The 21,167-nt window shown below is 39.4% G+C and overlaps 1 protein-coding gene across 1 annotated transcript in view; it reads left to right on the top strand.

Annotated features, from left to right (window-relative positions):
* CLASP1 (cytoplasmic linker associated protein 1) overlaps window positions 1–21,167 on the top strand; it is a 174,559-nt gene that overhangs the window by 112,308 nt on the left and 41,084 nt on the right. Inside the window, exons 24-30 of the mRNA XM_068138978.1 lie at window positions 4,869–4,972; window positions 7,446–7,469; window positions 8,397–8,641; window positions 11,925–11,988; window positions 13,607–13,770; window positions 14,687–14,765; window positions 15,722–15,865. Coding sequence (XP_067995079.1) covers window positions 4,869–4,972; window positions 7,446–7,469; window positions 8,397–8,641; window positions 11,925–11,988; window positions 13,607–13,770; window positions 14,687–14,765; window positions 15,722–15,865 — 824 coding nt within the window. The remainder of the gene's footprint in view (window positions 1–4,868; window positions 4,973–7,445; window positions 7,470–8,396; window positions 8,642–11,924; window positions 11,989–13,606; window positions 13,771–14,686; window positions 14,766–15,721; window positions 15,866–21,167) is intronic.

Raw genomic sequence — 21,167 nt, 5'->3', positions numbered from 1 at the left:
GGCATTGTATGATTGATGTGCTGCTGACAACTGGAAATTGAAGTGGGAGCTGTATTTTGCTTCTGCTAATGTGTGTGCTCCATTGCTGTTAACAAATTGTATACATGTGTGATTCTAAGTAGGCGTATGATGTACACATTCCAGTTATCTGTGGATGTACCTGCTTAGATTCAAGAAACGTGAATGCAAACTTTGTTAAAAGCAAGAGCCTGTCAGTAGTAGTGATAGCTACAATATGTGTGTACGTGTGTTTACTTGGAAAAAAAAAAACCCAACCCAAAGACCTACATGCAGTGGTTGGCTGACCTCCCTGTATGACTCTTTCTACTTACGTGGTTACTCATTTTCTTTGTTAATGTTTTTTAGTTATGCGTCGGCTAGAATGTTGTGGAAAAATACCTGCAAGCACAATTCCCAACCATTCATCATGGCTTCACTTTGGGGTTTAGATCAGACACATCTAAATCCTGCTCTGTAGTTATGTGCTTCACGTTCTCATGATGGCTGTCTTCCAGATATGTGGGTCTGGAACGTGACTGATGTGCACTGGTGGTTTTTTTGCTGAACTGCACTGGGTTTGGGACTGTTAAAAATGAGTTTTGTTGTGCATCGTGTTTATGATCGTGGGAGAAACGAAGGGAAGCCACAGCCGGAGGTGTCGCTGTGGGGCTTGCACTGTACCTGTTATGCATTCATATACAGCGTCATTTCCCAGTCACTATGAAACACCTTTACTGGTAGCGGTCACACGCATCCCCTTTGGATTGTGGCATTTTCTGTCTCGGGTTAAATGTGTGTTAATCCTGTGGGTGTTGCCATTCCTTCTACTTGCAGCTTCTCGACGTCATTCCAGGTCCACTAGTGCTCTCTCCACTGCTGATTCTGTTGGGCAGTCAGGTGAACAAGCGCTAACTGCATGAATCCGCTTCTTAAACGTAGTCTTGTTTTACACCATCTTAACATTTGCAATCATGTGCATCAGCCAGCACTTGGCATGTGCTTCTCACCGCTGTGGGGCTTTTTGTTCTGTTTTTGTTCAGCGTGGCTTTTTGTTTTGAGTTTCATTTATTGGATGTTTTTAGTTTTATGTATTTTAGGAACATCGTGAACAGTGTTTAAACAAAGGGTGATCCAGGGCTCTCTCAATTCTGTAAATCTGATCAGTTGTGCAGCGTAGACTAAACTCCTACTGACGCAGACTACTTGCAACTTCCATTAATATTTCCTCTTTAGCAGTATAGCAGTTCCCAATGCCTAGAACCCAATCCTAGTGGATTTCATCCCATTTATTACTAAGTATTTTGGATCCCTGTCTCTGATAATGAAAGTTCATTGTGGGATCCTATCCAAAATACACAAGAGCAGCAAAAATTAAGCAGCTGATGAGATTTCAAAATGGACTTTGGAGCTTAACATGTACTGATCCAGCCTTATAATTCTGAAGGCCTTGTCCAAAGTACATGGAAGTTGCTGAAAAAATGATTCCCTCTATTTCACTGGGCTTTGCATCAGGACACTAATGGTTATGTATAATGAGTAAATTGGGCTGATTCCGTTTGATTCTTTTCCTACCTCTGTGCTTGATTCACAGTTGCTGAGACCCTCTCACTCCCTTTTCAAATCAGGATATTTCACTGGGAGTCCTACAAAGAAAGGAATGAGAGTTGCTAGCTTTGGGACAGTATAGACTTAGTTGTGGGGACAAAGACTATGTAGATGCTGAGGACTTCAGTGTTTTCATGGAGGCTAAAACTGTATAAAGGATTAATGGTACTGAAAGTTATTTAATTACCCCTTCAGATAAGGAGTGCAACACATTCTTTTTCTCCTAAGTGTAGTTAAATGGCTGCCCCATAACTAAAACTCTTAAAACATTTCCTTTACCAAGTTACTTGGCAGAAATAATGTAAACTGATTTGACAGGCATTTTTCAAAGTACCAATTTGAATTTGTATTGAACCAAAATAATTGAAAATACTTAAAGTGCCTCTGTTATGATACAGATTTAAGCTTTTTTTTTGCATTCAACTTCCTGTGATAGTCGCTTCATGTAAGGCTCCCTGTGGTACAAAGCATAAAATTGTATATAGTTACCTGTCTCTTAAGGCCAAAATCTCTTTTAAAACTTGCAAAATCAGACCAAAAATGATGGTTGGTAATTTCACAAAGTTTGTAATAAGTATAATTAGTCTAGCCAGGGAGACAAAGGAATGTGTCCAGAACCTACCCTGCTTATCACAGTATATTAAAGGTTGGAAGGGTCCTCAAGAGATCATTGGGTCCAACCCTCCTGCTAAAGTAGGATCACTTATCTCTTGCCCAGTAATACTGGACTTATTTGTACTGGTTATTCCTGGAGCCAAATATGTTCCTAGCCCCATGTTAGAGAGATGCTGAGGTTTCTCCTGTCTAATTTCTGTGCTCAGGCGTCGCAACAGTGTTCTGAGGAGAAGCCCTGAGTGACTTGGGTGTTATGAGGGTCACTGAAAGAAGTATTTCAGAAAATTCCTGATAGCCATGGAAACAGATAAAAGCCAGCATGCTACACTGTACTTAATAAGAAAAAAAACCAACCAAACAAGCTCAATTTTGTTTCTTTATGCTGGGTATTTAAACTGATCTACAACTTACTTTGTCATTCTGTTCTTCATTTGAAAAAAACCAAACTATCTTCCCTTTTCTAATGTAATACTAAATTTACATGAAAACAAATGACAGTGGTATTTTTTCATGCTATGTTACTTCAAAAGTTAAAACCAAATTTTGATCTCAGTAAAACTTAAATATTGTCATTGAGTTGAGTTTCAATATAAAGCTAAGTCCAGCACTTGTCTTAATCCTTGTACTGTTCCCTGAGGAAAATACTTGTCTTCTGTACATCTTTGTAGTGTATATCTCTGTAGCAATGAGCTCAGTTTCAATCAGACCCAATGCATTATCACCTTCTCTGTGCTTCTGTTAAGGGTGTACAGATCTTTCCATTTTAGGCATGAAGTACTGTTTCACCTAAATATTTGAAATGATTCTGCAACCCAAGTGCATTACAAAAGGGGATAGTAATAACATACAACTTTTATTTCTTTGTGAAATGTCATTATTTGATTACTTTTTGGCAGTAGTTCTAAGAAGTTTATTTTTTTATTTTCCCTTGTAATGTGTTTTGTAGAAAATGTGCTTTTGTTGTAAATCTGAAATGTCTTGTCTGGGTATGTAACTGAGAAACAGTAAATTTTGATAGATAACACTATGTTTGAAATAGATGCTAGTCTTCAGGGTTGCTTTTTATTTATTTTTTTTCTCAAAGTACTTCAGAGTTTTGAAAAAAATCTTCCTTATTTCCCCTCAACAGCTTCTTAAAAAGTAGTAAAGCTTTGAAATTAGGACAGTGGATTGGCAAGCTTCAGTCTCTGATTTAAATTATGCATATCAGTGTGAGCTGATTCCTTAGAAGGTATTTCAGTGCTGTAGATCTTGAAAGAAGAAAGGAATGAGGTTTTGTGATAAAAATGGTATTTCCCCCCCCACACACCAAAATACAATAAGCTGCTAAATACTGCTTGACCTCAGTTTAGTGGAAACCCATGGTAACAATTATAGACACTATTTTTCCTTAAATTAAATATAGATGAACTAATAAGAGACTTGTGCAGCTTGATCCCTCTCCCTTGCTGCTTGATGACTGCCTCCAATGTGGATTGGCTGAAGGTCTATTAAACAGGTTCACGTAGCTGAATTCTGCACCACTGAATTTGCTGGCAAAACTCTTACTGTCATGTGTGGGTTCAGGGGACAGAGGTATAAGCTATGTGCCAGGAACAATACTCTCAGTCCTTCTGAGCAAAAATAAACCCATGTGAATGTAAAGTCTTGGAATGCCAAACCCTATCTTTTTCTGTTTATGGACTGGAGCCAGGATTCTAGTGAGATGGTATCCGACCTACTTCCACCTAGAAGGAACGTGCTGCCAGAGCCTGACCCTTGATAGTCAGGTCACTGATTCTGTCATATCCTTGTTAGCATACTTTTCTGAATTTGGCCTTTGCCCAAAGAAACTAATTTTGGCACCTCTTTTGGTAGACTGGGTAAGTTACAAGGTAAACTGATTAGTTCTAGACTCAATCCTGTTGCTTTGAATGCCACAGAGAGCTTTGCCGTCAAATTCAAAGGGAGAAAGATAATACTGTTTGATCAAAGTATCCCTTTTGATATATCATAGACCTTTTAAATGCCATTTAAACTGCCTCTCAAGACCAATAATAAACCAAAAATTGGAGTCACTTCATAAGCAAATAATAAACTTTTTTTTTTTTTTAATGCTTTGGGGCACAGAGGGATATTCTGCTGCTTAGTCAAACTGTAAGTCATAAAATCAGCTAATCTGGAGCTGCTAGTCTCCCATCCTTGCCTGATCAAAAGCTCCAGGATGGAAGAGTGCTCGGATATTAACATATTCTGACACTGGGCACGATTCTGTCTCTCTGAAGTTAATAAGAAGCTTTCCCTTGATTTCTGAGTGTGCCAGACTGGGAATGGCATGCCTGCCTCTGACAGTAAATTAACGCTTTGAAACAACCTCTGTGTGAAAAAGAAACACAAAATAGATACAATGCTTCCCGGCTTAAAAAATAAATAATAAAAAGTTGCCCTGAGGATCCAAAATTGTCTCTGGGGCCCAACAAACAATAGTTTGGTTTGGTTTTTTTTTTATTCTAATGCAAACTCTCTAGAGCTGCGGATAAAAGAGTGTTTAATGGAAAAGCACAGTGAGTTCCCAGAGCCTGTGGGGATTGCTGCTTGGGCACCTGATTAGGATTCCAAGTGAATGTGATTTCATTTAACAATCCCTTTCAATGTTGTCTTTTGTGCAGACCGGTTTGGACTTGGACAGCCAGGCAGGATGCCTGCTTCTGTGAATGCCATGCGAGTCCTGAGCACAAGCACAGATCTGGAGGCTGCTGTGGCTGATGCACTGGTAAGAGGAAAAATACAAAATGCTTCCGACACCGGAAAGTGGCTTGAAGTTACCTGTACGTACGTTCTCCTCTTTCTAATTAGTTTTGTTCTGATTGCATCCAGTCTCTGATGCTGTAATTAGTTACCTTTTGCTGTTTTGTCTTTGGGTATATTGGCAGCAATACTCATTTCCATGTTAGTTCTTCATAGTTGTTACCAAAAAGACTGCCGTGGCTTAGTGCTAGAGCTGCAGGATGGGTTGAATCAGCTGTTTGTTGTTCACTTGGCTGTCAGAGGATGTACAGGGTACTTGGGGTGCTCAGGACCCATGGGGTCAGAGATTTCCATCGCTCCCATTACCTGCATGAGGATGTTGTCAGAAAAACAGTGTTTCAATGAGAACCTAGAATGTCACAAGTTCCTGCCCTTAGTTCTTTGCACCTCATTAGACACTTGGATCAGCTCATAACTTGGCTAGCCTGTAATCGGTACCATTTCATGCAGTTAAATTGAAGTGTATTTGTCCATTTTGCTGCTAGTGCTTTCAAAAGGTAATGCTTTTCCAGGAAAATTTATTGTCATTTTAATATATTTCATTGTCTTCCATCATCATACTGTACTATAATATTTCTCAAAGAGAACCCAGAGGTTTTTTTCTGCTCTTCAGAACACAAGTATTAAGATAAGGGTTTGGATTTACCTAGAGTATTTGGGGAAGAGAGAGCACGTGTAGAGGCAGGAGTAATTACTGTACTGCATTAGCTGGGTACCAGTGTACCTCAAGTGTTCTCCAGCTCTAGACTTAGGTGAGGGAAGGATATCCTCACATATATTGAGACAGATCTCAGATCTCTATGGAGAATGAACGATGTCCTCGGGTTGTGGTCAATGTCCTTTCTCCATTTCCTAGTCGATTATCACCCAGCTCATGTCCCCTCCATTTCTAGGCGATTAATGCACTGCTTCTGGAGAAATGTCACCTTTACAAAATCTACCTTTACATTAAAAAAAAAGGTATTTGGGACTGAAGGCAGGAGAGTAGATAATAGACGACGCTGTTGCATTTGAATTTTTGTTAACAAATACAAGAGCTTTTGAGACATTTTCTGCTCTCAGCACCTCAAAATTGCCGCCAGAGCAGTTCAGGGCATAATTATAGGTGTAATGAGATCACGCCATATCTCTGCAGGTTTCTTCATGGAGGGGAGGATCACAGTGTTTCAATTCAATGCTGAACACTGATATCTCTTTGGGTGTGACTTAATCTGCAGATGGACTTAGAGCTCCCTTTTAAATACTCCACTCTTTTAAACCAAACAACCTTTTACTGGGATGTTAAAAGTTTTAAAAGGATTGAACACTTAAAGGGGAAATCCTTAAGTCTAGCCGGAGATGCCGTGCAGAGGGACATGATTTAGCACCAGACTTAGTAGAGTTAGATAATGGTTTGACCCAGAGATCTTAAGTCTTTTCCAAGCAAAATGATTCTGTGATTCTATGAAATTGAGTGGTGCTGCTGACTTGGTTGCATGACTTCAAGGGGATGCAACACGATCTTGTTGTCCCCCTTTCCCATTGCTCCAATTTGCTCTTTTTCTTAGTTCTCACAACAGGCAATTTACAAACTCTGTTCAAGCTCCTTTTGAGAGAGTAATGTGATGCCAGATTCTACCCAGCAGCTTTGTTTTCAGAGAAGTATTCTTTTCCCTGTAGGGAAATTTAAAGAACTCCTCCAATGATGACTAGCCAAATGCTCAGTTTAAACAAAACACAGTGGTTCATTTGGTGACCTCCATCCACTCCCTATATACAATTCCTGTTGGATCCTCTGCTTCTGTTTGAGAACTAGACTTGGCTTGATCCCACGCTATCTATATTGGGAATCAGTGCTAAGATTTGTCAGAAGAGCTCAAAGGGTGTCAGAAACTTTGACCTTGTGTAAGGCCTTTAAGGCACAGATGCCAGCCAGGGGGGCTTAAAAGAAGCTAAGCTTCAAAAAAGTGTGGTTTAAGAACTGCAACATGAAAGAGAACTTGGTTAAGTGAAGTTGATTAAATGTGCTGTACTGTAGATAGTGGTTTCCTGACATCAGAATTTCTTTCCCAGCCTCTAATATCAAGTGCTAATAATAATATGTACGGAAATAAATCATTGCCAGAAACTCTGGTATCTTTCAGAGCAGCCTTTCTGAAAAGTAAGCAAAGAGATGCCGTGTACAGATCTGTCTGTCATTTAAAAAACTTACAGATAATCTCACTTCCAATCTCCCCAGTGGAAATTGCAGACTACAGAAGTAGTGCAGCAGTTAAGAGATGAGGTCAGGCGTTATTATACCCACTTTTATTTTGCGTGAACTGTATTTTTTGTTGTTTTTTCTTTAATTTGCTAAGACACATTTGCTATACGTTTTTGTTGCGAAAACAAACCCTACATAAGCTTCTGACATAATTCTCTATGCTTTTTCCCACCCTTCAATATTTTCCTGCCTACAGCTGTTAGGAGACTCCAGGAGCAAGGTACTAGTGCTTTCTTGACTTTTTATTTCTACTTTCCAACTTTCCCCATCCTGTTGCTGACACCCATGATACTGCACTTGAGTTGCTTTCTATGCTTCAGTCCTGCAGTCCTAGTGGAAGCAAAACTCCACTGGCTTCACAAGTCCAGAACTACAGGACTGGACACTGGAAGGAATTCTGTTGCAAACACCTTAGAATATAGACAATGTTTTTCTGATACATTTTCTTACCAATCCTGCTCTGTTAAAGTTAATTTAAGAGTTGATTTTGTACTATAGCATAAAATCTGTTTTGCTGCATAGTAATTCTAATATCCCTTCTGAAAGGATTGAGGTTGCCAAAGACGTACCTAAGGGAATCAGAACCTTTAATGCCATGCTATGGAAATGAGTAGGAGTTGAATACTCAGTTACCTTAGCAGCCTCTGGAAAAATCCTAGCCTGAAAATAAGAGAATCTGTCATCTCATATCTCCCAGAGTTTTCTAGAGTCACTTCATTCTCGATACCTAAGTGACTGTGCATACCAGCACAGATTCTTTCAGCTCTTTATCCATACCTTTTTTTTTTCTCCTTGAAATAAAAGTTATATCATCATAGTGTCTGTAATAATGGAACTGATCATTTCAACAGTAAAATGACATATATCATCATTACCAGTAACTAATTTCACTGGGTGTAAGTATCTTGCTTTCATGTTGTAGAAGGTAAACCCTGTTCCCCATAGTCACTTGAACAGTCTCATTGAAATCAATGGAATGTCTTGCTCTACTGTGAGAGGTAAGCAGGCAGTCTTTGAGTGACTTCTTTAAAACACTTCCGTCACTGTAAGCATAGCATTAGTCTTCCTTTTAGTAATTGCAGATAAAATGTTGTTCTTCTGGCATTAAAGTAACTATATGTAACTTAGTGAGTTTCCCCTTTTGCAGAAAAAGCCAGTGAGAAGAAGATATGAACCCTATGGGATGTACTCCGATGATGACGCTAACAGCGATGCATCAAGCGCTTGCTCTGAGCGCTCTTACGGTTCCCGGAATGGGGGCATTCCACACTACCTGCGGCAGACTGAAGATGTGGCTGAGGTCCTGAACCACTGTGCCAGTTCCAACTGGTCTGAAAGGAAAGAGGGGCTCATAGGTCTTCAAAACTTACTGAAAAGCCAGCGGACTCTGAGGTGACCTTGATAGTTTTATAGCGTTAGTCATTCCTGAGAGATGTCAGTGAAATGTGCCACTCAAAGGGTGGTACTGGTTTTGCAGTAGTTTGCTTGAACCTTCAATAATTTTTTTTCTCTCAGCAATTTGGTGAAGCAAGCACTACACTTACTCTAAAATGATTCAGGGTGGGTGTGTTTCAAAGATGAGATCAAACGATACTCTCGGTATATTTGTTATACTTTGAAGGCTGTGTTAAGTGTAATTATAGATATTATTTGTAATTCTAGAAAAATCTCCTATTATAAATTTGAGTCTCCTATAAATTGTCATGTATAATGGAGAAGGAAGTTTCTTTGGGCATCAAAGTGTGCTTACCTACTCTGAAACTTTGCTTAAGATAGGAGGCAGACCTTTTTCTCTTGTTGAAAGCAATGCAAGTTCTTCAAACACCTTTGCCATGTCACACATTAAAACATACCTGCACTTTACCAAAAGTCACAAAGAAATTTCATATGGCCACAGGTTCCATTAACTAAAGTCAACTGGCTCTGAGGCATAAGCTTTTCATACCTTAGTTTATGCTGAAAGTATTCGGGAACAAGCTGTTTATCTCAGCTCCTTTGAAGACAGCATTCACAAATAGTTGCAACACTTTGTTTTCCTGTACGAATATCATGTACTTAAATTGTGACCAAGTGGTGGTTGTATGGTTTACAGCCTACCTACTTGGATTTGTGCAGTTGTTTCCATTTTAAAAAGCCTTCACACTGGCTGAAAGTATTTGACAGTTCATGTTAACAGGCTGAATGATAATGCATCACGAGCAGACCTGGAAAGGTTATTCTCTAGCCATCAAAAAATATTCTAGCACTTTACAGGAGGTGGCACAGTCCTTAAGTGGAAAGTGCTACAGGATTTTAATATGAGTAGATAGACTATCTAGATGAGAGGTGCTTTTTGATGTGGTCTGTTTAAGTCTTCTAAAAGATACTTCCCACATGTATACTGTCTTTTTTATTTTTCTTTAATGAACTGTCTGGAAAAACTCTAGCACCTCATGTACTTCTATGAGACTCACTTTGGCACAAAAATGTGTGAGGATTATAACCAAGGTTTTGACTGCCATTGGGGATGGCGGCAAGGTTGTGTGATGGGCTGTTTATCCAAATCAGTGGCTTTTAGCAGAAATGCTGGTAGAATTAAACTATTATTTTCAGCCCTGATGGTTGCAGTGTTTGAACCATGCTGCTGTGACTAGTCCCTCAAGCTAGCAAGTTTCCGAGCTTTGATCTTGAATAATTTATAAACCTGTCCCAGAAACTACACTCCTGCAGAGTTATTTTTTTAATATGATACTGCCTTTAGTTGTCTAGATTATATTTCATTTTGGTTTGTTTTTTGTTCTGCTTCCTCCTTGGTTCAGGGTTAATCTCAAGCTTGTTCTAATGATCAGATTTTATCATCCTGTTCGTTCCCACGGCATCTTGCAGAGCATCATCAGGGTCATTAGTCCAAGGGGCAAGTCCGTCTGTCTTCTAATTAAACCTGATACCTTCTGTAGTGGTATTGCAAGTTTAATAAAAGGCAGTGAAGTGTCTGGGGTTTTGATAGTCCTCTGTACCATCTAACTTAAACTATATGCTTTCACTGAAATGTTGGACTAGATGATCTTTGAGGTCCCTTCCAAACTGGTGTTCTATGAATCTGTGAAAGATGTCTGATTCTATATTAGCTGGAATTTGCATATCCAAAAAGATGTGCATGCAAAACAGCATGGTGCTTACCTGTGCTTTATTTCCTACAGCTTCCTGTGGCCTAGTTCTGTATGGGTTCCCCATAAGGTCTCCTAAATACACCACCACAAACAGGTCTTCTGGGGAAATGTTCTTCCACTGCCTATTTTAGTTTAGTACTTGCGTTGTTACCTTGGGCCCATGAGCTTTCAGGAGACACACTCTACACTTCCTATCTTCATGTAGCCCTCTTCAGCTAAGAAAATTCATTAGAGTAATAAATAAGGGTGCCTTTTAGGAGCTGCAGTCTGTGTGAAATCAGAATGTTGCAGAGCAGTTGCTTTGAGAGACTGCTGGATAATACTGAGTGAAGGACATCTTGCTGGTGTGGCGTTGTCACAAAGACTTCTTCCTCTACATCAAGCTCTTAAGAGCATTGGCTTTGTGCCCTTTTAAAATTCGATCAGCCTTTCATGCATAGATTTATTTGGTAAAATGTCATCTGTTACTTGTGAAGAAACTAAGACAGGGTAGCTGTACACTACTGGTGTGTTCTGTTTGTTGAGGCTTATTTTGAGAGAGAGAGATATGTTGGCAGACTGTAGAAAGAATATATTCCTGGAAAGGTCGCTGTAGCCAAGACCTAAATGGCTTTTCTGTGTGCATTTAACTAGATGCTCTGCTTTCATAGTGAAAAAATCTCAAGGCATCTGTAGTGTGCATGAAATGTTACCTAACTGTCTTGTTCTGGTTTTGTTTGCACAGTAAATAAGCAAAACTTCTGCATTCTTTGGTAGTTTGCTAAGCAGGAAAACTAAAGGATTGTATTTCCAGTTCATTGCAAGTAAAGAGTCTTAATGCTGAACACTTCTGCATTTGATTCAAACTCAGTACCTTATAAAAGGGACTCAAACATCAGTCTTTTTTTCCATGGCATAAAAAGAGCATTAATGAGCACTTAGTATTTATTGATAGAATGCAGAATGTGCCTTGATTCAGTTATCTTCTACCTACTAGACTGCCCACTGTCTTCCATTTCTACATATTTGCCTCCTTGATGTGCCAGTCTGCTCTCAGACTTTGGGGTCAGGGCTGGTATCTGATTCTAGACTGATTTTACTGAAGCAACTGAAAATTTAGACCAAAATATTTGTGATTAGTATATACATAGTGTGTGTATATCTATCTATATTAGTATAAGAAGACTCAAGTAGCTTATTCCTAATCAGCAACCTTGATGACGGCAGTAAATATCTCCCATGTATGCACATTTCCAGTTGTCTTCTGTGATTCAGAATATAGAAGAAAATTGAAGCAGTAGAAAATACAAGTTTCTGGTTTATTAATGAAGTAGTGTTTTTGTTTTGGTGTTTTGTTTTAAATATAAGACACTAATGATCTTAGGAGTTAAACTGGAATGACAGTTAAGGCTTTGCCTAGATAGAGTTTTCAGAAGTGTGACTTAGTAACATTTGAATAAAAGTTAGGTTTTTTAGCTGTTAATATTTATTAGCTTTTCTCTGCAACTGCTTTAGTATTAATACCATGTTTTATTTATGTATTTTAGCCGAGTCGAGTTAAAAAGGCTATGTGAAATATTTACTCGCATGTTTGCTGACCCTCACAGCAAGGTAAGATCATAAAGACTTGGCTCATTCTCCTGCATTACCATGTGTGCACGTTTGATACTGTTCCAAGATGAATGTTTTGTATTTCTACCCCTGCCATCTGCTGGGGATACTGGTATTTATAATCTCCTTGATGTTTATCTGTTTTACAATGAAGGGATATGTTTCGGTCTCATGTTGCTAGGAACTGGTTACTCTGTACCTTCCAAGGAGCAGCCTAAAGCCTTTCAGGTATCAGCTCTTTGGGCAAGAAGTTCAGTTTTAGCTGTAGCTCTCTAGACAGTGTCCTGGTGATACACAGTAGAGTGTGAGGTCCATGAAGGACAATGAACTATAGTCATAGTTACTGGGGTTTATGTATTGTATACACCTGGGTGCAGTATTGGGCGTCACCAACAATACCCTTCTGGATCTCATAATTGAAGTCTTCAATACAGCTACTTTGCCTTCTTTATGATGCTGACCTTTGAAGTTAAAGGCCATGGCATGAATTTACAGACATATCTTAAAAAGAAGCAGGCTAGGGACTTAGGAACTTGGGCCCATAGGCACATTCAGTGATCTTCATTTGACTTGTGAGTGGGAGCAGGGAGGGAGGAAAAGGGACTTTCAAGCCCTTTTCTGAGGAGATTTGTTTGTTGAGGGCAACCAGTAATGGCTGGGTCAAAACATCTGTTGTTAGGTTAAATACAGTTGGAGAAAGAGTAAGTTCTGTGAATGTTTGTACTTCAGCCCCTTGGTAAACGAGTTTTAATAAATGGTTGTCAAGTGGAAATCCCCTGGGCAGACGTTGTCAGCTGTCACTGGTCTTGCTTGAAGTGTGCACTTTTGGCCAGAATTATAGTCTGGACTAGCTGTCCCACAGGCCTCACCAAGTCTAGCAGTTCCTACCTGTAAGATCTTAATGTTTGGTTCTCAGAGATTCAGTGTGTGTTGTGGAAAGGGTGAAAGTGTAGCTATTTGTTAGCAAATTATTTCCCGTTTCTGAGTAAGACGAGGACTCAAGCATGTCCTCTGTGGTAGCATTGGTCTGTCATTGCTACCACAGAGGACATACTTGAGTCCAATGTACAACAAATCCTTTAGAGAATTCTGACACCAACTCATTAGTTGTGGTGTTAAACATATGTGAACTGTTACATATGAACATGTTACTTTCATGACTGAGGAGACTGGATCTGATCCAGTGCATATAATGTTGTAAGTAACTCCACTGAGAAGAGATTGTATTTTAAGAAAATGTGGACTTTCAATGAATGCATCTTTTATCTGTTGACAAACTACATCTGAACAACCAGCCTTCATCACTATGTGTACTAACGAGTGGTTTATTTTGTTGCATGGTCTGCTTTGCCGTGGAATTCACAACAGAGAGTAAGTGTATTCTACCCCTTTCCTTCCTTCTTTCCTTCATTTGTTCCACGTGGTGTTTTAATATGACACATTTTAGACATGTCTTGTCTGATTTGATATATTTTCAGATAAATGTAGTTACTAAAATCATTCATTTCTGATGCTGTCTATAACAAAATCACCCTGAAACTCAGCTTGTAAACCTCTCCCTTTTGATTATTTAAAGCACCCATATTCCTTTTTGTGACATTTGTTAACATGTTAACAGGTCTTCAGCATGTTTCTGGAAACCCTGGTTGATTTCATCATCATTCATAAAGATGACTTGCAGGATTGGCTTTTTGTTCTCCTGACCCAGTTGCTAAAGAAAATGGGAGCAGACTTGCTGGGGTCTGTGCAGGCAAAAGTTCAGAAAGCTCTGGATGTCACCAGGTAGAGTATACAGACAGCAAATGTTCTGGAGTTTTTTGCAGGACTACAGGATAGCATCTGATGAACATTTAAAAAACTCAGCAGTGTCATGTGGGTTCAGTCTTGATGAATACTGAAATAAAAGGAGATCAAAGTTATGGCTCAGTAATAATAATGGCTCCTATCCCTTTTCTCACTAGATAGCTTTAAAGCATAACATTTAAAATGTGTAATTGATAAATTTCTTCATTTTGTTGGGTTTTTTTTTGTTGTGCATGTGCTTACATATCAGTTTTGGGTTTTTTAGATTGATGGAATAAAAAATTCAACATTCAGACTATGAATAGTGCTTTACCACAAAGCTGAGAGCATTTTTTACGTTGTTCAAACAGCAAATAAGGCGAATGTCAGGGTAAAATTTTGAAGGCTACTGCAATGTGCACGTGAATTTTGTAATCTCTGTCCTCTTCTAAACATGTCCTCCACAGGACACTGCTGGAGTAAAGTTTAACTCATCCTGGAAATGGGATAAGTTAAAAAAAAAAAAAGTAGTAATAATAAGAGTAAAATAGGATAGAGTAGGAAAAAGAGGAGAAAGATCAAAATCAGAGGTGTGAACTTTGAGGGTGAGAATAACCACACTGCTAGTAGAGATAAGCAAACAAAGTGTAGCCTGCAATGGAGGACTAGACAGGTATGCTGAAAACTAGCTAAGTGTGCAGAGAACAGAGTAACAGTGTATAAATGTATTGATTTATCTTTTTTCTCAGCTGATCCTTGGACTTGGAGTTTCTCTGGTTGATTGTAAAGTTGAGAAGAAAAGTGTGATAGCTATTGATATTTGATATTAAAGCATAAGCTTTAATAAGCATTAAAGTTAAGTTAGTCCTGGAAATTTGCATTGCATAACATTTTTGCCTTTGCTTTCTTTGGACAGGGATTCTTTTCCATTTGATCAGCAATTTAACATTTTGATGAGGTTTATTGTAGATCAAACCCAAACACCAAACCTGAAGGTCAGTATCAAAAGCCTTTTCACTAAAGCATCAACATGGTGGTTTTATCTTGTCATGTCAGGCACACCATAAAGCATGGAATTTATGATAAGGTACCAAAGTACCTGCATGGTACAGAAATAATATCAGAAATTCTATTTACTCTCTCCATTTTAATAAACCTAAATATCTTTAAAATAGGGCCCTGTAACTTACCACAAGTCAGCAAGAGTTGGGCTTTGAGGACACTGGAACTTTAATTAAAGTTTAGACATGGAAAGGTCCTAATCTTGGTGGGAAGAGAACTTGTCTGTGCAGGACAGAAGGGACCAGACCCTATCTGAAACTGGGACCCTAGGCACACCTTAAGAAGTGCAGGAAGTGCTTGTGGCACTGGTCAGACATGGATATGTAGGGCTTGGAGGGGAAAAAAGGTAAATCAGAGTTTTCTCTTATTTAATCCTTCTAAAGGGATATTGTTGTGCAGACTGTTTTTCAGGAGGTTCCTGTTATGGGAACATTGTAAACTCTGGAAGTCTTACACATTTATCTTCCAGAGACAGGAAGATACAGGATGCCAAATGACCAAAGTGGTCTTTCTTCCATCTCCTAACTTTTGGATCTTTTGAAACTCCAGCAGCAGGCATTTAGTTTGGGAACAAAAGATAGGGTTGGCTCCTGGTAGAAGGACCATAGTGGAGTACTGAGTTGCTTATGCAAACACACAAGCAGATACATGTATTTCAAGCTAGTTCTGATGTTCCCTTCTAGACTCTTACTACACAAAATGTATCCAGTTGCTCTTAACTTTTGAAACATGGCACAGAGAGAGGATTTTAATGGTTGGGGTTTTGGTTGTTTTTTTTTACTCCCTGTGTGACATGCTGCTTTTCTACGTGTAATGATACCTGTTTACTAGGGGAATAAATCCGTCTTTGACAGGTCATGAGCTTGACAATTCTCTTCTCACTTCTCAGGTTAAAGTTGCTATCCTGAAGTATATTGAGTCCTTGGCAAGACAGATGGATCCAACAGACTTTGTGAACTCCAGCGAGACAAGACTTGCTGTGTCTAGAATTATAACTTGGACAACAGAACCAAAGAGCTCAGATGTGAGAAAGGTAAGCCAGAATGAGGAAGTATCTGCAGCAATTCTTGCTTTTCAAACAAACAAAACAAAACAAAAAAAAGGGGGGGGGAGGGAGAAAAAAAATGAATCATAACAGTAATGAAAAATTCAGACTAGATTGTCATTAAAAACCATGTATTTTTACATACCTTCCTGTCCAAAAATTGACAGTCCAGTAAAGACACATTCCTGAAGCATGCCTTCATTTATTTGTTTTTTTTCCTCTAGCAGATACTTAGCTATGTGACTTCAACTACAATTGCCATGCAGAAAGAGATCATAGTTTGGAAATGTGCTTTTTCTTGAGCATTCTGGAAATGCCTGTAGGTTTTTCTTTATCTAGGTGAAGGCTCTGTACTTTGTAGGCTCCCATGAAGTCTAGCACAATTTCTGTGTTAGAATTCTGTTAAAAGAAAGTAAACAAATCAGCGAACTGCCAGGGGTTCTCAACTTTTTTCCTTTTAAAAGCTGTATGTTTATCTCAACCTGGAAAAAACTGACACATTCAGGTCAGGTATGGGTAATAGAGTTACCTTGTTCTTTATCTTGCTCTAGATGCAAGTGTCAAGCAAGCCAAAACGAGAGACACAGTGATACTCATCTCTCCCAAGAGAAAAAGGGAGACTTAGTTTTATGTACTTGGCATCTGTAACACAATTTAAAATTACCTTTTCTTCCCAGCCCAGGTGTAGAAATAGATTCTGGTAGGAGTCAAAAGCTGTGAGATATACTAGGTTGCCCCAAATATTATGTTTTTCAGAATGTAAAAATTGTATGGGTTTTTAATACTCTGTGTGGACTTTAATATGTTGATGTAATACTAAAGTAACACACTGTTTTATAACTTTGAAAATAAGCACATTATTTTTGTTATTAGTAATTATTTGATTCTGATGAAAAGATCACTGGGTGTCAAAGGTGCTGCAACTGCAGTTATTAACTGGTAGCTTACGCAAGGCTTCAAAGAACCTTTTTGGGTGCATTCTGTTTGCTTTCTGGCATACAGCTGGTTGGATCCAGGGTGAAAATGTCTCATCCTCCATCCTAAAGACTCTTTGCAGGGATTATTCACACCAGTGTGACTGAAATTTGCTTCTAGAAGTTATTCTACCTCAGAAAAAAAGGGCGACTTTAAATCCTGGACTTAATACATGTTTCTGTTTTGAGGCTTCCATATTCAAATCCAGAAAGAATTCAACAGGCCAAGAAGCTGCTTCTCTGTTACAGTTCAAGTAAACCTTGAGGCAGTTTACTCTGCTGGTGGTCTGCAAGAGGGAGTTGTAATTAAGTAGAAATATACATTGAAAAGCAAAATCTTCAAGATGTTCCAGAGGAGATTGGACGTGGCACTTGGTGCCATGATCTAGTCATGGGTCTGTGGTGACAGGTTGGACTTGATGATCCTCGAGGTCTCTTCCAACCTCAGCGATACTGTGATCTCTGCATATTGATTAACAGAAGCAATATTCCACCATTAGGGGTCATCATTGCCACATGCAAAATTGAAGCGTATCTGCAGCAGCTGAAAAAATTGCTGGTTTGCTGTGAAGCTGTGAGATGTGGGGAGCAGAGCATTCACAGTGTGGCGTCCATCCTTCTTTGTGTTTCAGAGACTTGCAGAGTTCTGGCAAAACTTCCATCATACTGGAATTTTGGGCAGTACCTGGGCAAGTGCTGTGGCACTGACAGCAGATACTGAATCTGAATTCTTTTTATTAAACCTGCATATGACTCCAATTTGCTTCTGATGCCTGCAGCTTTCAAACGCATTATTATGTAGTTAAGCTAGGTTAGCCTACTGAAAAGGAATGCCCAGGTAATCTTTATTTCTTTGTGCCGTTGCTGTACTATGATTTTATTAAGAACATAGTACAAACTGCAGGCTTCAGAAGAAACACTGCAGCAAAGGATTTATAAGCAATCATTGACCATTATCTCTGTCAGTACTGTAGTTAACAGACTAATAAATTCATTATGCAGTAACGAACTGGGTTATTTAGGGTGAAATTGTGTTCTGAAGAACACAGTTGAAAAATTATCCTCCTCTTTGGAGGCTATTACTTGGAAAATACTTGCCTTTTTTTGGTTGTTTTGTCTTTTTTTATATACATATATATATATATATCTATATATCAAGGTGATTACTTTGAGCATCAGAAGATTCTAGCCTCATGGAGTGTTGTGGTAACCTTCAAAATCTGAGGTTTTCTAAGTGCAAAGTAGACCATGCACTGTAGTCATTGTCGCAACATAAAAGCGCAGATGGCAGCTGAGGTTATGAGGAGAGGGAGAGGAGCCAGTTCTGTCTTCAAATGATCTAAGTATTACAAGAGTCCACTCAAAAGTGTAAAATAAAGTTAGTAGACTATGGATTTGAGACCAAATTTTGATTTTTTGAGACTCCACTGCTGCAGCTGACTTTGAACTGTGATGCTCGTGCTCAGCTACTCATTGAGGCAGGAACTCTTTCCCCCAAGAAATGTAGTCCCACACAGGCAGTGTGGTTTTTACCCACACTTGAATTACACAAACAGCATCTGTGTGTGTGATGACAATGCTGTTCTGTCTGGATTTTACCTTTGAGCAGATGCTGGTAAAGCAAACTTGTTCATGCTGGTGGTGTAGTATATAAATTACCTCTGTCACTGGGAAAGCATGTGGCTGCTTTGTGCACATGGCAGTTAGTCATGCAGATCTGATCCTGTGGTAGTAATCAAGGGAGCTGTTCAAGAAATGGATTATTTTGAGTCAATAATGAGATTATCCTTTTATTTAGTGATCATAGTCTATTACTACTATTCACTATGTGTGATGAGCATTAGGGTCCCAGCCCTGTAGTGTTAAGGTATTAGAGAAAAATAGAACAAAAAGTGACGTTTAGTTCAAAACCATTTTCCAGCTGAATGATATGGCTTTACTGATAAACTTCACATATTCTTACGGTGACTACTGATGCACACTTACCCTGACACCTGGCTTAAGCTGCAAATCATGTTTTACAGATAGTGAATCGAGAAAGAAACTTAGTCACAGGAAATGCTGTTGTGCATAAACCAGTTTATGGTCTCATATGGAGATACCAATACCTAAACATAAGCTGTGTTATCACAAGAAAAACACGATGTAGGAACATACAGTTGTTATTACAAAGCAACATGGACAAAATGTCATGAATTCCCTCGCAGGGCAGAAACTATTTAAGATACTGACAGTAGCCATGAACTATGTACAGTCAAAATTATTGTCAAGCTTTGTGTTTAAATAAAATGATCTGCAGTGTGTCACAGGTAAATATTTGTCTTGTTTTAAAGATTTGTAATACTGGTGTTTATTCTGCATTGAAGTTGAGATTTACTTCCTGGAAGTAAAGTACTAGAAGAAAGGTGAAAGACATTTGTTCTCTGTAATGAACAAAAGCCATTAGGTAAGAACAGGTCATGAGCACTGCCTCAAGACCTGGATGGGATGTGGTTCCAGTGCAAGGAGAGCACCAGTGGGTAATTTCTGCACAGAGATGGCTCCCTGCTTTTTCCCCAAGCAGAACATATCAATGGGCAGGGCATAGGTCACTCTCTACAGCTACCTGAAGGGAGGTTGTAGACAGGCGGATGATGGTCTCTTCTCCCAGGCAGCCAGTACCAGAACAAGAGGACACAGTCTCAGGCTGCACCAGGGAAGGTTCAGGTTGGATATTAGGAAGAAGTTCTGTACAGAAAGAGTGATTGCCCATTGGAATGGGCTGCCCAGGGAGGTGGTGGAGTCACCGTCATTGGAGGTGTTCAGGAGGAGACTTGATGGGGTACTTGGTGCCATGGGTTAGCTGTTTGGGTGGGTTGGATTGGTTGATGGGTTGGACGCGATGATCTTGAAGGTCTCTTCCAACCTGGTTTGGTTTATTCTGAATAAAGGTTTATTCTAAATAAAGGATTCTATGTAATGAAACTCTACTTTTGATTGCAGTAGCATCTAACTTTGTGCGATGCATTTGATTTTCCTCTGTCCTGATTTATTCCTCTCTGTAAGAAGACTCTGATTTTTCCTCTGGAAAGTACTTAAGATTTGATGACATCATTTTGCAAACACCAGTCAGTTACTACATAGGAAAGCAACCCAGTGGCAATACAAATCCTGTGATGACAGATCTGAGTACATTAAGTCAGTAACTTCAGTATGTTATCACTAATATTGCCAACAAAGCTATTGTGCAGTCCTTACGTAGGTAAACTGCTTATTGAATTTGGATGACAAGCTTGGGCTCTGTGTGGGAAAATAGTTTGATCCTGGAAAAGAGCCACCAGTTTGAGAATGGGAATTAGAATGAGGCTTCTGGTTTGACTCTGGCCAAAGCCAAAAGAAGTCTCCTGTCCAAGGCTTGGGTGAATGGAAACTTCTATTAAACATGAATGCTCAGCATTTGATGGGATAGAGTCATTTGAGAGGGCACACAGAATCTTAGTTTAGGCTCCTCTTTGGAAGAGCCTAAACACAGCCTCCTGTCATGTGTATGTCATGTTCATCCTTCCACTTACATAACTGAAAATACCTTTTCGTTCAACAGTCTCACTTGTTACTGAGTTTGGCCAAGCTGTCCTTGAATTCAGACAATGAATGGGATTCACTAGGAAACTAGAACCATTTTAATGAAGCAAGAGGCCTCGAGCACAAGCCCTATGAGGAGAGGCTGAGGGAGCTGGGATTGTTTAGCCTGGAGAAGAGGAGGCTCAGGGGAGACCTTATTGCTCTCTACAACTACCTGAAGGGAAGTTGTAGCCAGGAGGGGTTTGGTCTCTTCTCCCAGGCAATCAAAACCAGAACAAGAGGACACAATCTCAAACTGTGCCAGGGGAAGTTTAGGCTCGAGGTGAGGAGAAAGTTCTTCACAGAGAGAGTTGTTAGCTGTTGGAATGGGCTGCCCAGGGAGGTGGTGGAGTCACCATCCCTGGCGGTGTTCAGGAGGGGATTGGACATGGCACTTGGTGCCATGGTTTAGTAGTCATGAGGTGTTGGGTGACAGGTTGGACTTGATGATCTTTGAGGTCTCTTCCAACCTTATCAATTCTATGATTCTATGAAAAGCCCAGGAGAGTGCTTGTGTTGTGATTTACATTAAGATGAAGTACCTAATGGTAGGCCCTCCTCTAGACTTCTAGGGCAAATCCAAGATGTCTGGGGATGTCCAAAGAAAACAAGTTTGGCATTAAAGTTTTTCCTAAAATGGATGAATTGAGTAACTGCTTCTGAATTATACTGGAAGATGAGCAACATTTCAGAGAGAAAGCTGTAGGCCAACAATT

Source organism: Melanerpes formicivorus, unplaced genomic scaffold (assembly GCF_026170545.1).
Source record: "Melanerpes formicivorus ecotype bairdi unplaced genomic scaffold, bMelFor1.0.p_v2 SCAF_5, whole genome shotgun sequence".
Lineage (NCBI taxonomy): Eukaryota > Metazoa > Chordata > Aves > Piciformes > Picidae > Melanerpes > Melanerpes formicivorus.
This window is presented reverse-complemented; position numbering and strand designations above follow the sequence as displayed.